This window comes from Aquarana catesbeiana, linkage group LG13 (genome assembly GCF_042186555.1).
Source record: "Aquarana catesbeiana isolate 2022-GZ linkage group LG13, ASM4218655v1, whole genome shotgun sequence".
Classification (NCBI taxonomy): Eukaryota; Metazoa; Chordata; class Amphibia; order Anura; family Ranidae; genus Aquarana; species Aquarana catesbeiana.
This window is the reverse complement of record NC_133336.1, coordinates 44,618,206-44,640,211: the sequence shown is the minus strand read 5'-3', so window position 1 is coordinate 44,640,211 and position 22,006 is coordinate 44,618,206. Positions and strand designations below refer to the sequence as shown.

The following is a 22,006-nucleotide window of genomic DNA, read 5'->3' as shown; positions in this document are numbered from 1 at the left end:
AAAAAAAAAAAAAATCTAAATGTTTATGGCCACTATTAGGAGGATTAAAAAACTTTTGAAATTGGATTACTACGTTAAGTCTTAGTTTATTCATTGGATTTAATTCTATGTTAACCATTTGCTGACCGGCTCACACCGATATTTGTTGGCAGAGTGGCACGGGTGCGCAAAACAACGTACACGTACGTCGCTGCGTCATCCGCGGCCCGCGGACTTGATGTGCGCCGGTGGCCCGCGATCGTGACACCTATGTAAACAAGGCATTTCCCTGTTCTGCCTAGCGACATGACAGGGATTTACTGCTCCCAGTGATCTCTGTCAGTTTCTAGTGAGCTCATCCCCCTACAGTTAGAACACGCTGAGGGAACACAGTTAACCCCTTCCCTGCCAGTAACATTTACACAGTAATCAGTGCATTTTTATAGCACTGATCACTGTATAAATGCCAAATGGTCCCAAAAGAGTGTCAAAAGTGTCCAATCTGTCTGCCACAATGTCGCAGTCATGATAAAAATCGCAGATCGCCGCCATTACTAATAAAAAAAATTATTAATAAAAAGGCCATAAATCTATCCCCTATTTTGCACACGCGATCACTTTTGCACAAACCAATCAATAAAACCTTATTGTGATTTTTTTTTACCAAAAATATGTATAAGAATACCTATTGGCCTAAACTGTGGAAGAAATTTGTTTTTTATATATTTTTGGGGAATATTTATTATAGCAAAAAGTAAAAAATATTGTTTTTTTTTTCAAAATTGTCGCTTTTTTTTGTTTATAGAGCAAAAAATAAAAACCACAAAGGTGATCAAATACCACCAAAAGAAAGGTATATCTGTGCGAAAAAAAGGACATCAATCTTGTTTGGGTACAGCGTCACAGGATCGCGCAATTGTCAGTTAAAGCGACGCAGTGCCGTATCACAAAAAATGGCTTGGTCGGGAAGGGGGAAAATCCTTCCGAGGCTGAAGTGGTTAACTATGTTAATATAATGTTCACTTACCTGTCTCTGGGGGGTCCAGGAATGTGGTCATATTTCACATGTATGTAGAATATATATCCGCAGAATAGAGTAAAAAAGACGGAGGCCAGAGATAGCAGAAGAGCAAAAATCCAGAAAACAAGAGCCCACATTGTCACCGAGAAGCTGCAGAAGCCTTTTGGCTGACAACAACCATTAGTAATTCTAAGCAGGCAGCTGAAAATAGGACAAAGGGCAACATCAAACTCGATTTCCTAGATTTGTCCAACCTCCCTCAGACTGGGGCCTCTACAATCACTCGGGGTCCAAGCAGTGCAGAGCACAATATGAGAATCTTGTATGACTGCATTTTGGCAGAAATCAGGATTTAAAGTAACAATAAGCTCTGGATTAAAAAAATATATTTTTTTTACTCATAAAAGTCCCTTTCTATTATGCGCAGCCTCCTCCAAATTCCTTCTTTTTTTTGGTTTGACTTTCTGTGGCTACGTTCCTTCTCCATGTTCCCACTGTGTAGGAAAGTAGCCACCCTCTTTTGCTCCCTCTTGAGATGGAATATGGGATGTGTAGTGTGTGTAGAGCAGTGCACGTGACCACAACTAACGTGCACTGCTTGTTCCAAACAAATGGGAGTAGAAAAGGAGAGGTTTGGGAGCTCTCAGAGGATGTTACAAAAAGGATGAAAAGCACAATAAGAAATGATTCAATGAAAAACAGATTCTTACGAGGGGTGTGCTGCAATAAGATCAGCATTGTAATAACAATACAAACAATAGTTATATTTGGCAATCCAATATAAAAGTTTACTTGAAAAACCCCATTTCATGTTGTGAGTGTTGCCTGTTTGCTGGCCATCTCTTTCCACAAATTCCTGGATTCCCTGCATACTTTACAGCTTCTCCTCAATTTCTAAGGACTACATATCCCATGGTACCTTGCTGCCTGCAAGCAGTGATTCCTGTACTGACTCTGCCTCCTGAAGCTCCTTCTTACAGCACCTACATAGTTCAGAAGGCAGGCTCTGTGAAATGTGTGACACAGCAGTGCCTACTCACAAGGAATAATGACTACTATGTGTCACAGAATTCAAGGAAGTAAATGTATTCGGATCTTTAGGCCCCTTTCACACGATCTGCTCGGCAGACTCTGCTAGCTCAGCGGAGGATCGATTCGTTGATCCACCGCTGAGCAGGCGGATGACAGGTCCGTCTCCGCTCACTATGCAGGGACGGACCTGTCAGGGCTCTGCTGATCTCTATGGGAAGATCGGATGAAAACAGACAGCATGTGCATTTTCATCCGATACGTTCGCCATCCTTCCAGCGGATCGCCATCCGTCTGTTTTGAGCGGATCTTGTCGGATCGGACAGCAGGCGGGTGTCAGCAGACACATCTCCATTGACATTCGTCTGCCCATACAAGTCAATGGGGGCCCACTCAGATCTGCCTGAAAAATGGACAGGCAGATATTTGCAGGCCAATTGAGTGAAAGGGACCTTACAAAGTAAGTTTTCAAACATCAATATTGTTCAGATTAAAAGGAGTAGACTAAATGAAGATTAATTAATAAGATAAATAATAATTGATTAATCATCTGTATGCAATTCGGACGCGCAAAAAATCACGCATGCTCGGAAACAATTCAACGCATGCTTGGAAGCATTGAACTTCATTTTCTCGGCTCATCGTAGTGTTGTACGTCACCGCGTTCTTGTCGGTCGAAAGTTCAGGGAACTTTTGTGCGACTGTGTGTATACAAGGCAAGCTTGAATTCCGTCAGAAAAACCATCCAAGATTTTTCTGATGGAAAATCCCCTCGTGTGTATGTGGCATAACAGGTTTTCTTCTAAGATTGTCCTGTATTTGGCTCCATCCATCTTCCCATCAACTCTGACCAGCTTCCCTGTCCCTGCTGAAGAAAAGCATCCCCACAACATGATGCTGCCACCACCATGTTTCACGGTGGGGATGGTGTGTTCAGGGTGATGTGCAGTGTTAGTTTTCTGCCACACATAGCGTTTTGCTTTTAGGCCAAAAAGTTCAGTTTTGGTCTCATCTGACCAGAGCACCTTCTTCCACATGTTTGCTGTGTCCCCCACATGGCTTCTCACAAACTGCAAACAGGACTTCTTATGGATTTCTTTCAACAATGACTTTCTTCTTGCCACTCTTCCATAAAGACCAGATTTGTGGAGTGCATGACTAATAGTTGTCCTGTGGACAGATTCTCCCACCTGAGCTGTGGATCTCTGCAGATCCTCCAGAGTTACCATGGGCCTCTTGGCTGCTTCTCTGATTAATGTTCTCCTTGCCCGGCCTGTCAGTTTAGGTGGACGGCCATGTCTTGGTAGGTTTGCAGTTGTGCCATACTCTTTACATTTTTGGATGATGGATTGAAAAGTACTCCGTGAGATGTTCAAAGTTTGGGATTTTTTTTTATAACCTAACCCTGCTTTAAACTTCTCCACAACTTTATCCCTGACCTGTCTGGTGTGTTCCTTGGCCTTCATGATGCTCTTTGTTCACTAAGGTTCTCCAACAAACCTCTGAGGACTTCACAGGACAGCTGTATTTATACTGAGATTAAATTACACACAGGTGAACTCTATTTACTAATTAGGTGACTTCTGAAGGCAATTGGTTCCACTAGATTTTAGTTATGGGTATCAGAGTAAAGGGGGACGAATACAAATGCACGCCACACTTTTCACATATTTATTTGTACAAAAAAATTGAAAACCATTTATCATTTTCCTTTAACTTCACAATTATGTGCCACTTTGTGTTGGTCTATCACATAAAATCCCAATAAAATACATTTACGTTTTTGGATGTAACATGACAAAATGTGGAAAATTTCAAGGGTTATGAATACTTTTTCAAGGCACTGTAACTAGTCAGTGTTGACTGGGAGTGTGAAGTCCTGCTTTAAAGTATAACTAAAGGCAAAACTTTTTTTCGTTTTGGATGGAGTGGAGAGGGATTAGAGCCCCTGTCAATTCTTATTGCTGTCTGTACCCACATTAAGGAGATTCATCCTCTCTATTTGTCCTCTTTACTATTGTCATTGAAAGTGAAAGTAAAAAAGAAAACCCCAAATTTTGGGTTGTCCCCAGAAAAGTAATAGATGGGAAATCTTTCAATGGGGACACTATGCATTCTGGGAACGTGGCAAAAAACACGTGTGGCACTTATGGTGCTATTGATTGCCAATGACATCCCAAACGCAGTCAGGAAACCTGTGTTTTGTAGCACGACAAACGCACAGTAAGAAACCTGCAAAGCTCAGCGCCCGATAAGGTGCAAGAGCTTCTATTGGTGCATTTGTCACACGTAGGACAGTCCATTAAAGTCTATGCTGCAGTGCGAAAAAACATGCATTAGCATGACGCAGAGGGGTGAATGGAGCCTAACTAATGATCTCAAGGTCAGGGCCGTTTTTAAGGCAGGGCAAAAGGGGCAGCTGCCCTAGGCCCTGTCAGTGTTGTGGGGCCCAAAGCAGCTGCCTCATACTTGCCAACTATCCCAGATTAAATTCCCTCGTCCCTTGAGGTTTTAGTCCCGTGCTGCGTCCCAATATCTCAGTGTGAAGTGCTGCTACTAATGCTGCCCAGCTCTGCCCTTTTGTTGTGTACAGACGACTCACCTGTAGACCCTGTGTTTACATGTAAATTACCGGCATTCATATGTAAATAGGGGCGTCCGGCGGCATTGATATGTATTTCATGCCACCCTGAGGTCATATCCACAGTAATCTCTAGCAGCCAATCAACAAGCAGAAATCATGTGCTGTAACCTTTATCAACTAATCAGTGAGCCGTAATGTGTGCTGTAACCTCTAGCAACCAGTAAGTGAGCGGTAATGATACACTGTAACCTCGCAACCAATCGCAATAGCTGCCTGATCTGATTTTTTAAACTGATTTTGAGTCTAGCTGCTATTTATTGTATGTCTCAGCGCAGGTGGAGACTGGAGAGCAAAACTGCATGGGGGGGGGCCCAAGAAAAGTTTTGCCCAGGGTCCAATCATTATTAAAGACGGCCCTGCTCAATCATAATCTGATCATTTGAAATACAATCGTATTCATGAACAAGGTATTTCAGTGATGCTGACTGATGCAAAACGTTCAATATTCTGCCCTGGCGAATTGACTTAATCGCATCTCATTAAAATGGTGTCTAAATTTATCGGTAGGGAACATATGGCTATTGTTTTGATGGAATCGCACATCGATCTACGTTAACCATTTGCTGACCGGCTCACACCGATATTTGTTGGCAAAGTGGCACGGGTGCGCAAAACAACGTACACGTACGTCGCTGCGTCATCTGCGGCCTTGATGTGCACTGGTGGCCCGCGATCGTGACACCTATGTAAACAATGCATTTCCCTGTTCTGCCTAGCGACATGACAGGGATCTACTGCTCCCAGTGATCTCTGTCAGGTTCTAGGTAGCTCATCCCCCCTACAGTTAGAACACGCTGAAGGAACACAGTGAACCCCTTGATAGCCCCCTAGTGTTTAACCCCTTCCCTGCCAGTGACATTTACACAGTAATCAGTGCATTTTTATAGCACTGATCGCTGTATAAATGCCAAATGGTCTCAAAATAGTGTCAAAAGTGTCCAATCTGTCTGCCACAATGTCGCAGTCATGATAAAAACCGCAGATCGCCGCCATTACTAATAAAAAAAATTATTAATAAAAAGGCCATAAATCTATCCCCTATTTTGCACACGCGATCACTTTTGCACAAACCAATCAATAAAAGCTTATTGTGATTTTTTTTTTTTACCAAAAATATGTATAAGAATACCTATTGGCCTAAACTGTGGAAGAAATTTGTTTTGTATATATTTTTGGGGAATATTTATTATAGCAAAAAGTAAAAAATATTGCTTTTTTTTCAAAATTGTCGCTCTTTTTTTGTTTATAGCGCAAAAAATAAAAACCACAAAGGTGATCAAATACCACCAAAAGAAAGGTATATCTGTGCGAAAAAAAGGACGTCAATTTTGTTTGGGTACAACGTCGCTCTATTGTCAGTTAAGGCGATGCAGTGCCGAATCACAAAAAATGGCTTGGTCGGGAAGGGGGCAAATCCTTCCGGGGCTTAAGTAGTTAACTATGTTAATATAATGTTCACTTACCTGTCTCTGGGGGGTCCAGGAATGTGGTCATATTTCACATGTATGTAGAAGATATATCCGCAGAATAGAGTAAAAAAGACGGAGGCCAGAGATAGCAGAAGAGCAAAAATCCAGAAAACAAGAGCCCACATTGTCACCGAGAAGCTGCAGAAGCCTTTTGGCTGACAACAACCATTAGTAATTCTAAGCAGGCAGCTGAAAATAGGACAAAGGGCAACATCAAACTCGATTTCCTAGATTTGTCCAACCTCCCTCAGACTGGGGCCTCTACAATCACTCGGGGTCCAAGCAGTGCAGAGCACAATATGAGAATCTTGTATGACTGCATTTTGGCAGAAATCAGGATTTAAAGTAACAATAAGCTCTGGATTAAAAAAATAATTTTTTTTTACTCATAAAAGTCCCTTTCTATTATGCGCAGCCTCCTCCAAATTCCTTCTTTTTTTTTTTTTTTGGTTTGACTTTCTGTGGCTACGTTCGTTCTCCATGTTCCCACTGTGTAGGAAAGTAGCCACCCTCTTTTGCTCCCTCTTGAGATGGAATATGGGATGTGTAGTGTGTGTAGAGCAGTGCACGTGACCACAACTAACGTGCACTGCTTGTTCCAAACAAATGGGAGTAGAAAAGGAGAGGTTTGGGAGCTCTCAGAGGATGTTACAAAAAGGATGAAAAACACAATAAGAAATGATTCAATGAAAAACAGATTCTTACGAGGGGTGTGCTGCAATAAGATCAGCATTGTAATAACAATACAAACAATAGTTATATTTGACAATCCAATATAAAAGTTTACTTGAAAAACCCCATTTCATGTTGTGAGTGTTGCCTGTTTGCTGGCCATCTCTTTCCACAAATTCCTGGATTCCCTGCATACTTTACAGCTTCTCCTCAATTTCTAAGGACTACATATCCCATGGTACCTTGCTGCCTGCAAGCAGTGATTCCTGTACTGACTCTGCCTCCTGAAGCTCCTTCTTACAGCACCTACATAGTTCAGAAGGCAGGCTCTGTGAAATGTGTGACACAGCAGTGCCTACTCACAAGGAATAATGACTACTATGTGTCACAGAATTCAAGGAAGTAAATGTGTTTGGATCTTTAGGCACAATCTGCTCGGTAGACTCTGCTAGCTCAGCGGAGGATCGATTCGTTGATCCACCGCTGAGCAGGCGGATGACAGGTCCGTCTCCGCTCACTATGCAGGGACGGACCTGTCAGGGCTCTGCTGATCTCTATGGGAAGATCGGATGAAAACAGACAGCATGTGCATTTTCATCCGATACGTTCGCCATCCTTCCAGCGGATCGCCATCCGTCTGTTTTGAGCGGATCTTGTCGGATCGGACAGCAGGCGGGTGTCAGCAGACACATCTCCATTGACATTCGCCTGCCCATACAAGTCAATGGGGGCCCACTCAGATCTGCCTGAAAAATGGACAGGCAGATATTTGCAGGCCAATTGAGTGAAAGGGACCTTACAAAGTAAGTTTTCAAACATCAATATTGTTCAGATTAAAAGGAGTAGACTAAATGAAGATTAATTAATAAGATAAATTAAATAATTGGAGGCCATGCACCCGCAGCCCCTCATTCAGCAGATCCCCAGCTTATTATTCCCCTTATTCAGCAATTTCCCAGCTTTTGTACCCTTGTTCAGCAGATCCCCTGCTCAGTAATACCCCCAACTTTGCTGATCCCCGCTCAGTAGTAACCCCCAGCTCTGCTGATCCTGCCCTCAGTAGTAACCCCCATTTCTGCAGATCCCCCGCTTAGTAGTAACCCCAGCTCTGCTAATCCTTCTCTCCCTTTGATCCCGGCTCACCTCTCACTATGTTGCTCCCACGTTGTGGACCACGTGTGACGTTGATAGGTCCTGCTCCTGTCCCCCAGCTCTGCAGATCCTCTGCCACTCAGTCCTCTCTTTCCAGTCACCACTCACCTTTTGCTATAGCGTTCCCAGGGGGGCAGCGGCGGCCATAGATAAATTCATACAATGCATGAATCTATCTATTGGTGGTAGGACAAAATTGACAAATTGTCTTTATACCCCACCATCCCCTGGCCACTGATACTTGCCTTCTCTGCGCTCTCCCACTGTTGGGAGTGCCTTCGTGTCAGAGCTTACACAGGGTTAATGATCTTACTCCCACCCCCACATGTTCAGGTTTGGTAATTTGAAGTTCAGGTTTGGTAGTTTGCCGATCAGGCTTGAGCACTGCATCCCAGGAGGAATAGGAGAAGGTCACATGCTTCCCCAAATCTGTTAAGTAACCCCATTACTTTTCCTATTTCTTTTAACTCAAGTTCCATTTTTTCCTAAAATAGCTCTGATTATTTGGTAACACATAAGCATCTACTCATTTATACTGTCTAATAAAATAGAATTGTAGTAGAGTTGACAAGGGTCAGTCCACCCAAACTTGATACTCATGCCCAGTACACACGATCGGAAATTCAGCCAGCAAAAGACCAATGAGAGCTTTTTGTCGGAATATGCGACCGTGTGTATGCTCCATCGGACTTTTGCTGCCCGATTTTCCGCCAGCAAAAGATTGAGCATGTTCCCAATTTTCCCGATGGAAAAAGTTTTGATCGGAAATGCCGTTTGTGTGTATGCAATTCCGACGCGCAAAAAAAACCATGCATGCTCAGAATCAAGTATGAGACGGAGCCGCTCAGTCTGGTAAAACTGTTGTTCGTAATAGAGATGGCACATTTGTCACACTGCAAATTTTTAAATCTTTCAATGCAGCGCATTCTCTTCTTCTTTATAATGCAAAGAATGAAGTTGTTTTGCTGCTCGTATTCACACAGACTTCTCACAAACTTGTTTCTTTATTATTTCTCGTGATCTCCTGAATAATCTTTTTTGTTTTACAAGCCAGATCTCCCCAATAATGTTTAGAACTAATTTTTATAGTATTTTTTTTTTTTTTTTATCAAGATCTCCTGTTGTTTTATATATTTTTTTTATTTTAATCTCCAATTTTTTTGTTTTTGTATGTCACGTTTCTACAACACCATTATTATCTTATATTTGTAAATCCCAAGGAGTTTGGTTGGTGTCCCTTGTTAATTTGACATTGTCATTTTTAAATGTACCTGCCCACTCACAAACTGTCCTTTTTGAAGTAAAACACATAGGCAAGTAATTGTGAAAAAGAAATATCCATTTATTCTGGGTCATAACAAAAGAAAGAGGAAGGCAACGCTGAATAAACTGGTGAAGTTTGCGAAGCCTTTGTACCCCAGGGCACATGTCAATTATTTCACAGTCAAAATTGGTGGCCTGAGGAGTCCTTATAATAGGGAGCACAATCCGGTCCAGGACTACAAGAGATCAGGAACAGCAGCAGATGACATATATGTCCCCAGGCTGTGGTCATACCACAGCCTGCATCTTTTGCCAGACCAGACTGAACCCAGGCCATCACTCTCTGGTCTTCCTTAGATGCTTCCTTTCAGGCTGTGGCTGTGGTGTTGGAGGTGTGGCAGGGGGTGGAGGAGGAGGAGGACCTGGAGGAGGAGGACCATGGTTCAACTCACAAATGTGGCTTTGACTTTGGAGTTGGCCCCTCAAGCCCTTATTTAGCATCACTTTGTAACATTGTAACATCACTTCCTCACATAAGAGGTGTTGTCCCTCCTCCATTTCCAGCATTTTGCATGGTGTAATGTATGCAAAGTCCTCTTGAACACTGGGGGGGGGGGGGGGTTCTAAGGGCCGCAGTAGCCTTCAGAATTAGGCCAATTGCTGCCTCCTTCAGGTTACTCCTCTTCCTGCAACTTTCTGGTTGAAGGCGGAGGGGAGGGACCTGCGATTCTGGCAGGCTACTGGGCCCTGCCACCTCCTGGCTGCACTTTCCACGGCCTGGCTGAGGATTTCCTGTGTATGAAAAAGGGACATCGTTTTAGTTTTTGGTTCATCAATCACACACAATTTACATCTCATGACTGTTGCAAATTGAATGTTAATAAATATAAAAGACTATTATTCTGACCCCAGCATTTTTCATTCTTGTCTCAATCATTTGTGGCCACTACTATCTATTGATATGTAAAACACTTTGTGAAATCAGAAATTAGTGATCAAAATTAGCATATATTTAACATCATTCATTTGACAACCAGAAATTTTTTGAACAATGCTATACCTGGCTCAAGCTGGGCTCCTCCACATATTGCTGCCTGGAAGGCCCAGGTTGGACGTCAGAAGCCTCAGCTGGGGGGAAGGAAGCGTGGAAGGAAGACTGAAGAGTGCTGGCCTGGGTTCATTCTGGCCTGCCAGAAAATGCAGCCTGTCATAGTACCACAGCCTTGGTACATAAATGTCATCTGCTGCAGCTGCTGATCTCAGGGAATCCTGAACTTTCTTGAGCTCCCTATTATAAATGCTCCTCAGGCCACCAATTAGGGCCTTTAAATAGGGGATGTCTACCGCGGGGATCTGCGGCTTCACAAATTCCACCAATTGATCCAGAGCTGCCTTCCTCTTTGTTTGATTGTTATAATCGGGGTGGTTTACCTGCCACAGACAGGGCAGCTCCCTGAACATATCAATGAATATGGGCATAAAGTCCTCATAGATCCATTTTCTCTTCAAGACACACAAGACACAAGACAAACCCTAATGTCAGGCTAAACTCTCCTAATATTGACACAATATAGGCCTCAATCTATAAGCAGTATAGGCCACTGATGCCCCAAATTAAAATTGTACCTTCGTTATAACGATCAGTGCTTCCGCTACACCTTCCTCCGCTCACAGATCGTACGTATGACGCACGCGTGTTACGCTTTATATACACTGCGCATGCGTGAAACTACGCCCGCATCACCCGCCCCTGACGTTCTTTGTACAATATTCCCCGTCTCTTTCATCGCAGTGGGAGATGACATGGCGGAGACACAGCAGGTGCTTAATAGCAGTAACGAGGAGGAAAGCCCGGAGCAAGAAACGTCCTGGTCCCGGAGGAGAAGATTTAAGGCCTCAAATATGTCCTTTGAAGAGATGGTGGACATATTGAAGAGGGCCGACTCTGATGGGAAGTATGGACTGTACCTAAACCCAAATGTGAGAAAGGCCAAGATCATGACTAAAGTTGTGAAGAGTCTGCACCGGAATTTTGGGGTACGACGATCCAAGGAGCAATTGAGGAAACTCTGGTCGGACCTCAAATTGAGGGAGCAGGATCAGTACAGAAGGATCAAGAAAGTGCTTCTAAAAAGTAAGTAGTTTTCGTGTGTTCTGATTATTATTATTACTTGCATTGCTTTTCTTTACTGTTGTACAGTTTAAAATGGCTACTTTCATGTTCATGGGCACAGTAATCGGTCGTAGTAAACTTCATTCGTTTGCTAAGAAATACAATGTTTTTGCCAGATACAGGGTTAACTACATTTGGTCATGATAATTTGTATTCAAAGAATTTTAGGACATTGTTGTCTAGATGTGTTTGAAACTTGAAAGAATAGCAAACTTGATTCAGTGTAATGTAAGGAGAGGACACTCAGCAGCTGTTTACACATCTGGACTCTGGAGCACTAGTGTGGGACACAAGGACAAACTTTTTAGGGTGTCCCACACAGGTGCTCCAGTGGATACTTGGAGTGTCTACATGTGTGAAACTTGACCAAAAAAGGTAAGTATTCCAGCTTTGTTAAGGGAATTAATCATGTCTTCAGCTTCAGCTTCTTCTGCCCAAACAGACAGTTGTACCCCACTTCCAAGCAATGTTTCATATTCCTATTTCTGGCCTCAAATATCGGTGTGCTAAGTATACCTTTCTCATAGGGGAGCAAAGACTCGGAAAATATGAGGACACCGGGAAACCCCCACCTCCTGAAGAAGGAGAACAAAGGTCACAACCTGAGGATGTGGAGGAAGGTAGAAATTAACACCACAACAGGTGAGTGTCTGACACCATTCAGGTAATAGATTCAGGTAATAGATGTATGCCTGCATATTTTTAATAGATGGTGTGTATTTTTATTTTAAGTAATCTTCAGGTTGTGGTACCAAAATCAAGTCATTTCACCAGTGACAGTGCACAACGGATTATACAGGAAATCATGTTTTGTAGTTAGGATTTGGACCTTATCAAGGAAAAAAACAAGGAGATTGAACAAAGACTGAAGAACATGATTGATGTACTAGGGAGAATATAAAACCTAAAAAGATTCCTGTAATTTTTTTTTTTGTTTTTTTCGAAAAAAAAAAAAAAATTGTATCTAAAGTTTTAATACATTTTAAAAGCCAAATTTGTTAGATGCACACAGTGTGTCAACATGTGCTATCTGCCATCAGAGGATATCAATGTACGCGTTTTGTGGCTGCAACCCCTTCCTCACAAGTCAAGTAGGTGAGAGGAAGTGGTTGCACCCCAAAAACACGTCCATTGATACCTGATGATGGGAGATAGCACGTGTTGACATTAGGTATGGGATCATAAAGGAAATCCCCATTTTGACTCCCAATTTGTGTGCATCTTCTAAATTTGGCTTTTACAGGGGTGACTTCACTCCATCTGATGAACGCAAGATCAAGACCTTTTTCACACTATAAAATGTCTGATATTGCCTTCTTTTTTGCACTGTTGAACTTTGTAAGTTTCAGAGTTGTGTATGTTATGTTTGGAAACATGCCTGTTTCTGTATTTGTAAAAAAATTTCAAGGTAAAACTTTGAAAAAAAAAAAAAATAGATGTGTTTTTTTTACCGCCAAATGTTTTATAAAACACACGTGTGAATGTGCACAGAGTAAAAGGTTGTGGTGTGGCTTCTTCTTTCAATGATCAATACTAGTTTTTGTGTTAAGTTGGTGTTTACAGTGACAATGGGTGTTATTTCATAAAGGAAAAACCACTTGGCACTACAAGTACACTAGGAGAACTTAGGAGACAGCAAAAATAAACCCAAGTAGTAAATGAAAATCAAGATTTTTCTGATAAAAGAAAATTTTTTTCCAAATGTGCCGGCATAGCAATGCCCCCCCCCCCCGTAAAATATTCCACATATTTTGCTTGCACTTCATGGGCGCTTTGGAGGGGGCAAGCCAGGACGGCCAGCTTCCAGGGACACATTGGAATTTCAGAAAGTCCGGCCTCAGGCCCAGCGGAGGCAACATTCCACGTTCTCCTCCGGAGGTGGCTATTCCAGGCCACCACTCTCGAAACATTGATAGAACTCGGTCCGGGCAAATACTCCACCATCCGACGTCCGGCCATTCCTCCCCACGTCCACATATAAAAACTCATATGTCACCGACACCACCGCAATCAACACTGTACTATTAAACCCCTTGTAATTATAATAGTATGACCCCCGAGTGGGGTGGTGGGACGGTGTGGATGTGCTTCCCATCGATTGCCCCTCCGCAGTTGGGAAAGTCCCACCGCTGGGCAAAGTGGGAGGCCACAGTCTGCCATTCCTAACAAGAACAAAAATGAGTCATTTTGCACATAAACATTGCAAGCAGATTAGACACAAGCATTCTTGGCCAACATCAGTATAACATTATTTTTTTTTGAAGGAGTATTTAAAGGAAAAAATATAAGGTCCACATATTCCTCACCCCCTCTGATGGCCCCTTGGAAATATTTTAGGGGGGGGGGGGGTTGTTTTGGACAGGTAACCCTCTCCACTTCAATGAGAGCTGAATGCATAAATAATGTGTGTTACTCTGGCCAGCCACTCCTTACTTACACTATTGTCAGCCGAATACACACTGTACAAATGGAAGCACATTTTTACATTCTGCAATTACCTATCAAGATAATAGGAGAACAAAACTTTAACCAGTACCATTTGAAAGTATACAGACAGGCCCTTTCACTACATGCTTTGGTGAATTCATCCATAAATATGACCACAAAAGAGGTAGGTATAGTGTGTATGGGTTGGGCAAAGTCAGTAGATAGAGGATTGTTATCAGCTGTCTTAGCGGATGGTGGAGGGAGGGTTCCAAATGAGTTTGCCCCCCCCCCCCCCCCAAAAGATGCCTCTGGCACTCTGCATGAATTTAAGGACACAAATAAAATTTGTACACATTTTAAGGGGTGTTTAGGGTAAAGCACTACAATGGAGCTGACAAAATACGTTGTTAAGTGACTAGGCTAGGTGGATATGGGCCCAGGATAGCATGCTGGGGAGGTTAGTGAAGGCAAATATGCATGAAGGACAAAAAACAAACTTTTAACAAATCCAGCATGCATGAGGACAAAGGGGACATTCACAGCATATTCCAATCATGGTAATTAGGGAATGAGGAAAGAAATACAATATATTAGCAAACATTATATACAATAGAATGTGATGTTAAAGGATAAAACTTACCTTAATATAGTCCTTCTGCAGGACCTGAATGATGGCAGAACAGGTCTCTGGGATATGATCCCCAGAGCCTGGGGGGAGATGCCTGTCGAGAACTTGAGGTCCTGCAGACTTCTCCCCGTCGCCAAGTACCGCAACATGGCGACTAGCCTCCGGAGTGATGGCTTGCCACATGCAGGTGTCCTGCCTGCTGATATAAGTGTTGTAATATGTTGTAATGTTCACCGATTTATGTGGGACATTGTTGTGTGTATGTACACATGCAGTCAATGTTGACAAGACCAGAATTCAATGGACAATGGTTAATTAGTCCAACTGAATTCTGACCTTGTCAACATTGACTGCATGTGTACATACACACAACATGTCCCACATAAATCGGTGAACATTACAACATATTACAACACTTATATCAGCAGGCAGGATACCTGCATGTGGCAAGCCATCACTCCGGAGCAGAGGCTAGGTCATTGTTTCCATCCAATGACACACTGCCGATGCAGGGTCATTGTTTCCATCCAATGACACACTGCCGATGCAGGGTCATTGTTTCCATCCAATGACACACTGCCGATGCAGGGTCATTGTTTCCATCCAATGACACACTGCCGATGCAGGGTCATTTTCTCCATCCAATGACACACTGCCGATGCAGGGTCATTGTTTCCATCCAATGACACACTGCCGATGCAGGGTCATTGTTTCCATCCAATGACACACTGCCGATGCAGGGTCATTTTCTCCATCCAATGACACACTGCCGATGCAGGGTCATTGTTTCCATCCAATGACACACTGCCGATGCAGGGTCATTTTCTCCATCCAATGACACACTGCCGATGCAGGGTCATTTTCCCCATCCAATGACACACTGCCGATGCAGGGTCATTGTTTCCATCCAATGACACACTGCCGATGCAGGGTCATTGTTTCCATCCAATGACACACTGCCGATGCAGGGTCATTTTCCCCATCCAATGACACACTGCCGATGCAGGGTCATTGTTTCCATCCAATGACACACTGCCGATGCAGGGTCATTTTCCCCATCCAATGACACACTGCCGATGCAGGGTCATTTTCCCCATCCAATGACACACTGCCGATGCAGGGTCATTTTCCCCATCCAATGACACACTGCCGATGCAGGGTCATTGTTTCCATCCAATGACACACTGCCGATGCAGGGTCATTGTTTCCATCCAATGACACACTGCCGATGCAGGGTCATTTTCTCCATCCAATGACACACTGCCGATGCAGGGTCATTGTTTCCATCCAATGACACACTGCCGATGCAGGGTCATTGTTTCCATCCAATGACACACTGCCGATGCAGGGTCATTTTCTCCATCCAATGACACACTGCCGATGCAGGGTCATTGTTTCCATCCAATGACACACTGCCGATGCAGGGTCATTTTCTCCATCCAATGACACACTGCCGATGCAGGGTCATTGTTTCCATCCAATGACACACTGCCGATGCAGGGTCATTGTTTCCATCCAATGACACACTGCCGATGCAGGGTCATTTTCTCCATCCAATGACACACTGCCGATGCAGGGTCATTTTCTCCATCCAATGACACACTGCCGATGCAGGGTCATTTTCTCCATCCAATGACACACTGCCGATGCAGGGTCATTTTCTCCATCCAATGACACACTGCCGATGCAGGGTCATTTTCTCCATCCAATGACACACTGCCGATGCAGGGTCATTGTTTCCATCCAATGACACACTGCCGATGCAGGGTCATTGTTTCCATCCAATGACACACTGCCGATGCAGGGTCATTTTCTCCATCCAATGACACACTGCCGATGCAGGGTCATTGTTTCCATCCAATGACACACTGCCGATGCAGGGTCATTGTTTCCATCCAATGACACACTGCCGATGCAGGGTCATTTTCTCCATCCAATGACACACTGCCGATGCAGGGTCATTGTTTCCATCCAATGACACACTGCCGATGCAGGGTCATTTTCTCCATCCAATGACACACTGCCGATGCAGGGTCATTTTCCCCATCCAATGACACACTGCCGATGCAGGGTCATTGTTTCCATCCAATGACACACTGCCGATGCAGGGTCATTGTTTCCATCCAATGACACACTGCCGATGCAGGGTCATTTTCCCCATCCAATGACACACTGCCGATGCAGGGTCATTTTCTCCATCCAATGACACACTGCCGATGCAGGGTCATTTTCCCCATCCAATGACACACTGCCGATGCAGGGTCATTGTTTCCATCCAATGACACACTGCCGATGCAGGGTCATTGTTTCCATCCAATGACACACTGCCGATGCAGGGTCATTTTCTCCATCCAATGACACACTGCCGATGCAGGGTCATTTTCTCCATCCAATGACACACTGCCGATGCAGGGTCATTTTCTCCATCCAATGACACACTGCCGATGCAGGGTCATTGTTTCCATCCAATGACACACTGCCGATGCAGGGTCATTTTCTCCATCCAATGACACACTGCCGATGCAGGGTCATTGTTTCCATCCAATGACACACTGCCGATGCAGGGTCATTTTCCCCATCCAATGACACACTGCCGATGCAGGGTCATTTTCTCCATCCAATGACACACTGCCGATGCAGGGTCATTTTCCCCATCCAATGACACACTGCCGATGCAGGGTCATTGTTTCCATCCAATGACACACTGCCGATGCAGGGTCATTTTCTCCATCCAATGACACACTGCCGATGCAGGGTCATTGTTTCCATCCAATGACACACTGCCGATGCAGGGTCATTGTTTCCATCCAATGACACACTGCCGATGCAGGGTCATTGTTTCCATCCAATGACACACTGCCGATGCAGGGTCATTTTCCCCATCCAATGACACACTGCCGATGCAGGGTCATTGTTTCCATCCAATGACACACTGCCGATGCAGGGTCATTGTTTCCATCCAATGACACACTGCCGATGCAGGGTCATTTTCTCCATCCAATGACACACTGCCGATGCAGGGTCATTTTCTCCATCCAATGACACACTGCCGATGCAGGGTCATTGTTTCCATCCAATGACACACTGCCGATGCAGGGTCATTGTTTCCATCCAATGACACACTGCCGATGCAGGGTCATTTTCTCCATCCAATGACACACTGCCGATGCAGGGTCATTTTCTCCATCCAATGACACACTGCCGATGCAGGGTCATTTTCTCCATCCAATGACACACTGCCGATGCAGGGTCATTGTTTCCATCCAATGACACACTGCCGATGCAGGGTCATTGTTTCCATCCAATGACACACTGCCGATGCAGGGTCATTGTTTCCATCCAATGACACACTGCCGATGCAGGGTCATTTTCTCCATCCAATGACACACTGCCGATGCAGGGTCATTGTTTCCATCCAATGACACACTGCCGATGCAGGGTCATTGTTTCCATCCAATGACACACTGCCGATGCAGGGTCATTGTTTCCATCCAATGACACACTGCCGATGCAGGGTCATTGTTTCCATCCAATGACACACTGCCGATGCAGGGTCATTTTCCCCATCCAATGACACACTGCCGATGCAGGGTCATTTTCTCCATCCAATGACACACTGCCGATGCAGGGTCATTGTTTCCATCCAATGACACACTGCCGATGCAGGGTCATTTTCCCCATCCAATGACACACTGCCGATGCAGGGTCATTTTCCCCATCCAATGACACACTGCCGATGCAGGGTCATTGTTTCCATCCAATGACACACTGCCGATGCAGGGTCATTTTCTCCATCCAATGACACACTGCCGATGCAGGGTCATTTTCTCCATCCAATGACACACTGCCGATGCAGGGTCATTTTCTCCATCCAATGACACACTGCCGATGCAGGGTCATTTTCCCCATCCAATGACACACTGCCGATGCAGGGTCATTGTTTCCATCCAATGACACACTGCCAATGCAGGGTCATTTTCTCCATCCAATGACACACTGCCGATGCAGGGTCATTTTCCCCATCCAATGACACACTGCCGATGCAGGGTCATTTTCTCCATCCAATGACACACTGCCGATGCAGGGTCATTTTCCCCATCCAATCACACACTGCCGATGCAGGGTCATTTTCTCCATCCAATGACACACTGCCGATGCAGGGTCATTTTCTCCATCCAATGACACACTGCCGATGCAGGGTCATTTTCTCCATCCAATGACACACTGCCGATGCAGGGTCATTTTCCCCATCCAATGACACACTGCCGATGCAGGGTCATTGTTTCCATCCAATGACACACTGCCAATGCAGGGTCATTTTCTCCATCCAATGACACACTGCCGATGCAGGGTCATTTTCCCCATCCAATGACACACTGCCGATGCAGGGTCATTTTCTCCATCCAATGACACACTGCCGATGCAGGGTCATTTTCCCCATCCAATGACACACTGCCGATGCAGGGTCATTTTCTCCATCCAATGACACACTGCCGATGCAGGGTCATTTTCCCCATCCAATGACACACTGCCGATGCAGGGTCATTGTTTCCATCCAATGACACACTGCCGATGCAGGGTCATTTTCCCCATCCAATGACACACTGCCGATGCAGGGTCATTTTCCCCATCCAATGACACACTGCCGATGCAGGGTCATTGTTTCCATCCAATGACACACTGCCGATGCAGGGTCATTTTCCCCATCCAATGACACACTGCCGATGCAGGGTCATTGTTTCCATCCAATGACACACTGCCGATGCAGGGTCATTTTCCCCATCCAATGACACACTGCCGATGCAGGGTCATTTTCTCCATCCAATGACACACTGCCGATGCAGGGTCATTTTCTGCATCCAATGACACACTGCCGATGCAGGGTCATTTTCTGCATCCAATCACACACTGCCGATGCAGGGTCATTTTCTCCATCCAATGACACACTGCCGATGCAGGGTCATTTTCTGCATCCAATCACACACTGCCGATGCAGGGTCATTTTCTCCATCCAATGACACACTGCCGATGCAGGGTCATTTTCTCCATCCAATGACACACTGCCGATGCAGGGTCATTTTCTGCATCCAATGACACACTGCCGATGCAGGGTCATTTTCCCCATCCAATGACACACTGCCGATGCAGGGTCATTGTTTCCATCCAATGACACACTGCCGATGCAGGGTCATTTTCTCCATCCAATGACACACTGCCGATGCAGGGTCATTGTTTCCATCCAATGACACACTGCCGATGCAGGGTCATCGTTTCCATCCAATGTCACACTGCCGATGCAGGGTCATTGTTCCATCCAATGACACACTGCCGATGCAGGGTCATTTTCTCCATCCAATGACACACTGCCGATGCAGGGTCATTTTCCCCATCCAATGACACACTGCCGATGCAGGGTCATTGTTTCCATCCAATGACACACTGCCGATGCAGGGTCATTTTCCCCCATCCAATGACACACTGCCGATGCAGGGTCCATTTTCCCCATCCAATGACACACTGCCGATGCAGGGTCATCGTTTCCATCCAATGTCACACTGCCGATGCAGGGTCATTGTTTCCATCCAATGACACACTGCCGATGCAGGGTCATTTTCTCCATCCAATGACACACTGCCGATGCAGGGTCATTTTCCCCATCCAATGACACACTGCCGATGCAGGGTCATTGTTTCCATCCAATGACACACTGCCGATGCAGGGTCATTTTCCCCATCCAATGACACACTGCCGATGCAGGGTCATTGTTTCCATCCAATGACACACTGCCGATGCAGGGTCATTTTCCCCATCCAATGACACACTGCCGATGCAGGGTCATTTTCCCATCCAATGACACACTGCCGATGCAGGGTCATTTTCTCCATCCAATGACACACTGCCGATGCAGGGTCATTTTCCCCATCCAATGACACACTGCCGATGCAGGGTCATTGTTTCCATCCAATGACACACTGCCGATGCAGGGTCATTTTCCCCATCCAATGACACACTGCCGATGCAGGGTCATTTTCCCCATCCAATGACACACTGCCGATGCAGGGGTCATTTTCCCATCCAATGACACACTGCCGATGCAGGGTCATTTTCTCCATCCAATGACACACTGCCGATGCAGGGTCATTTTCTCCATCCAATGACACACTGCCGATGCAGGGTCATTTTCACCCATCCAATGACACACTGCCGATGCAGGGTCATTGTTTCCATCCAATGACACACTGCCGATGCAGGGTCATTTTCCCCATCCAATGACACACTGCCGATGCAGGGTCATTTTCCCCATCCAATGACACACTGCCGATGCAGGGTCATTTTCCCCATCCTATGACACACTGCCGATGCAGGGTCATTGTTTCCATCCAATGACACACTGCCGATGCAGGGTCATTTTCCCCATCCAATGACACACTGCCGATGCAGGGTCATTTTCTCCATCCAATGACACACCTGCCGATGCAGGGTCATTTTCTCCATCCAATGACACACTGCCGATGCAGGGTCATTGTTTCCATCCAATGACACACTGCCGATGCAGGGTCATTTTCTCCATCCAATGACACACTGCCGATGCAGGGTCATTTTCTCCATCCAATGACACACTGCCGATGCAGGGTCATTTTCCCCATCCAATGACACACTGCCAATGCAGGGTCATTGTTTCCATCAATGACACACTGCCGATGCAGGGTCATTTTCCCCATCCAATGACACACTGCCGATGCAGGGTCATTGTTTCCATCCAATGACACACTGCCGATGCAGGGTCATTTTCTCCATCCAATGACACACTGCCGATGCAGGGTCATTTTCCCCATCCAATGACACACTGCCGATGCAGGGTCATTGTTTCCATCCAATGACACACTGCCGATGCAGGGTCATTGTTTCCATCCAATGACACACTGCCGATGCAGGGTCATTGTTTCCATCCAATGACACACTGCCGATGCAGGGTCATTTTCTCCATCCAATGACACACTGCCGATGCAGGGTCATTTTCTCCATCCAATGACACACTGCCGATGCAGGGTCATTGTTTCCATCCAATGACACACTGCCGATGCAGGGTCATTGTTTCCATCCAATGACACACTGCCGATGCAGGGTCATTTTCTCCATCCAATGACACACTGCCGATGCAGGGTCATTGTTTCCATCCAATGACACACTGCCGATGCAGGGTCATTTTCCCATCCAATGACACACTGCCGATGCAGGGTCATTTTACCCATCCAATGACACACTGCCGATGCAGGGTCATTGTTTCCATCCCAATGACACACTGCCGATGCAGGGTCATTGTTTCCATCCAATGACACACTGCCGATGCAGGGTCATTTTCTCCATCCAATGACACACTGCCGATGCAGGGTCATTTTCCCCATCCAATGACACACTGCCGATGCAGGGTCATTTTCTCCATCCAATGACACACTGCCGATGCAGGGTCATTTTCCCCATCCAATGACACACTGCCGATGCAGGGTCATTGTTTCCATCCAATGACACACTGCCGATGCAGGGTCAT

The 22,006-nt window shown here is 45.2% G+C and overlaps 1 protein-coding gene across 6 annotated transcripts in view; it reads right to left on the bottom strand.

Moving 5' to 3' along the window:
- Positions 1-6,458, bottom strand: part of LOC141117628 (cholesterol 24-hydroxylase-like) — a 170,596-nt gene extending 164,138 nt beyond the window's left edge. For 2 of the 6 annotated variants that reach the window (XM_073610572.1, XM_073610573.1), the window contains exon 1: positions 1,007-1,343. In XM_073610572.1, coding sequence (XP_073466673.1) covers positions 1,007-1,137 — 131 coding nt within the window. In that variant the 5' untranslated portion in view covers positions 1,138-1,343. Of the gene's footprint in view, positions 1-1,006; positions 1,344-6,136 lie in introns of those variants that run through there. The other 4 variants (XM_073610571.1, XM_073610574.1, XM_073610569.1 and 1 more) reach the window with 4 other exon arrangements.
- Positions 6,459-22,006: the final 15,548 nt, after the last annotated feature.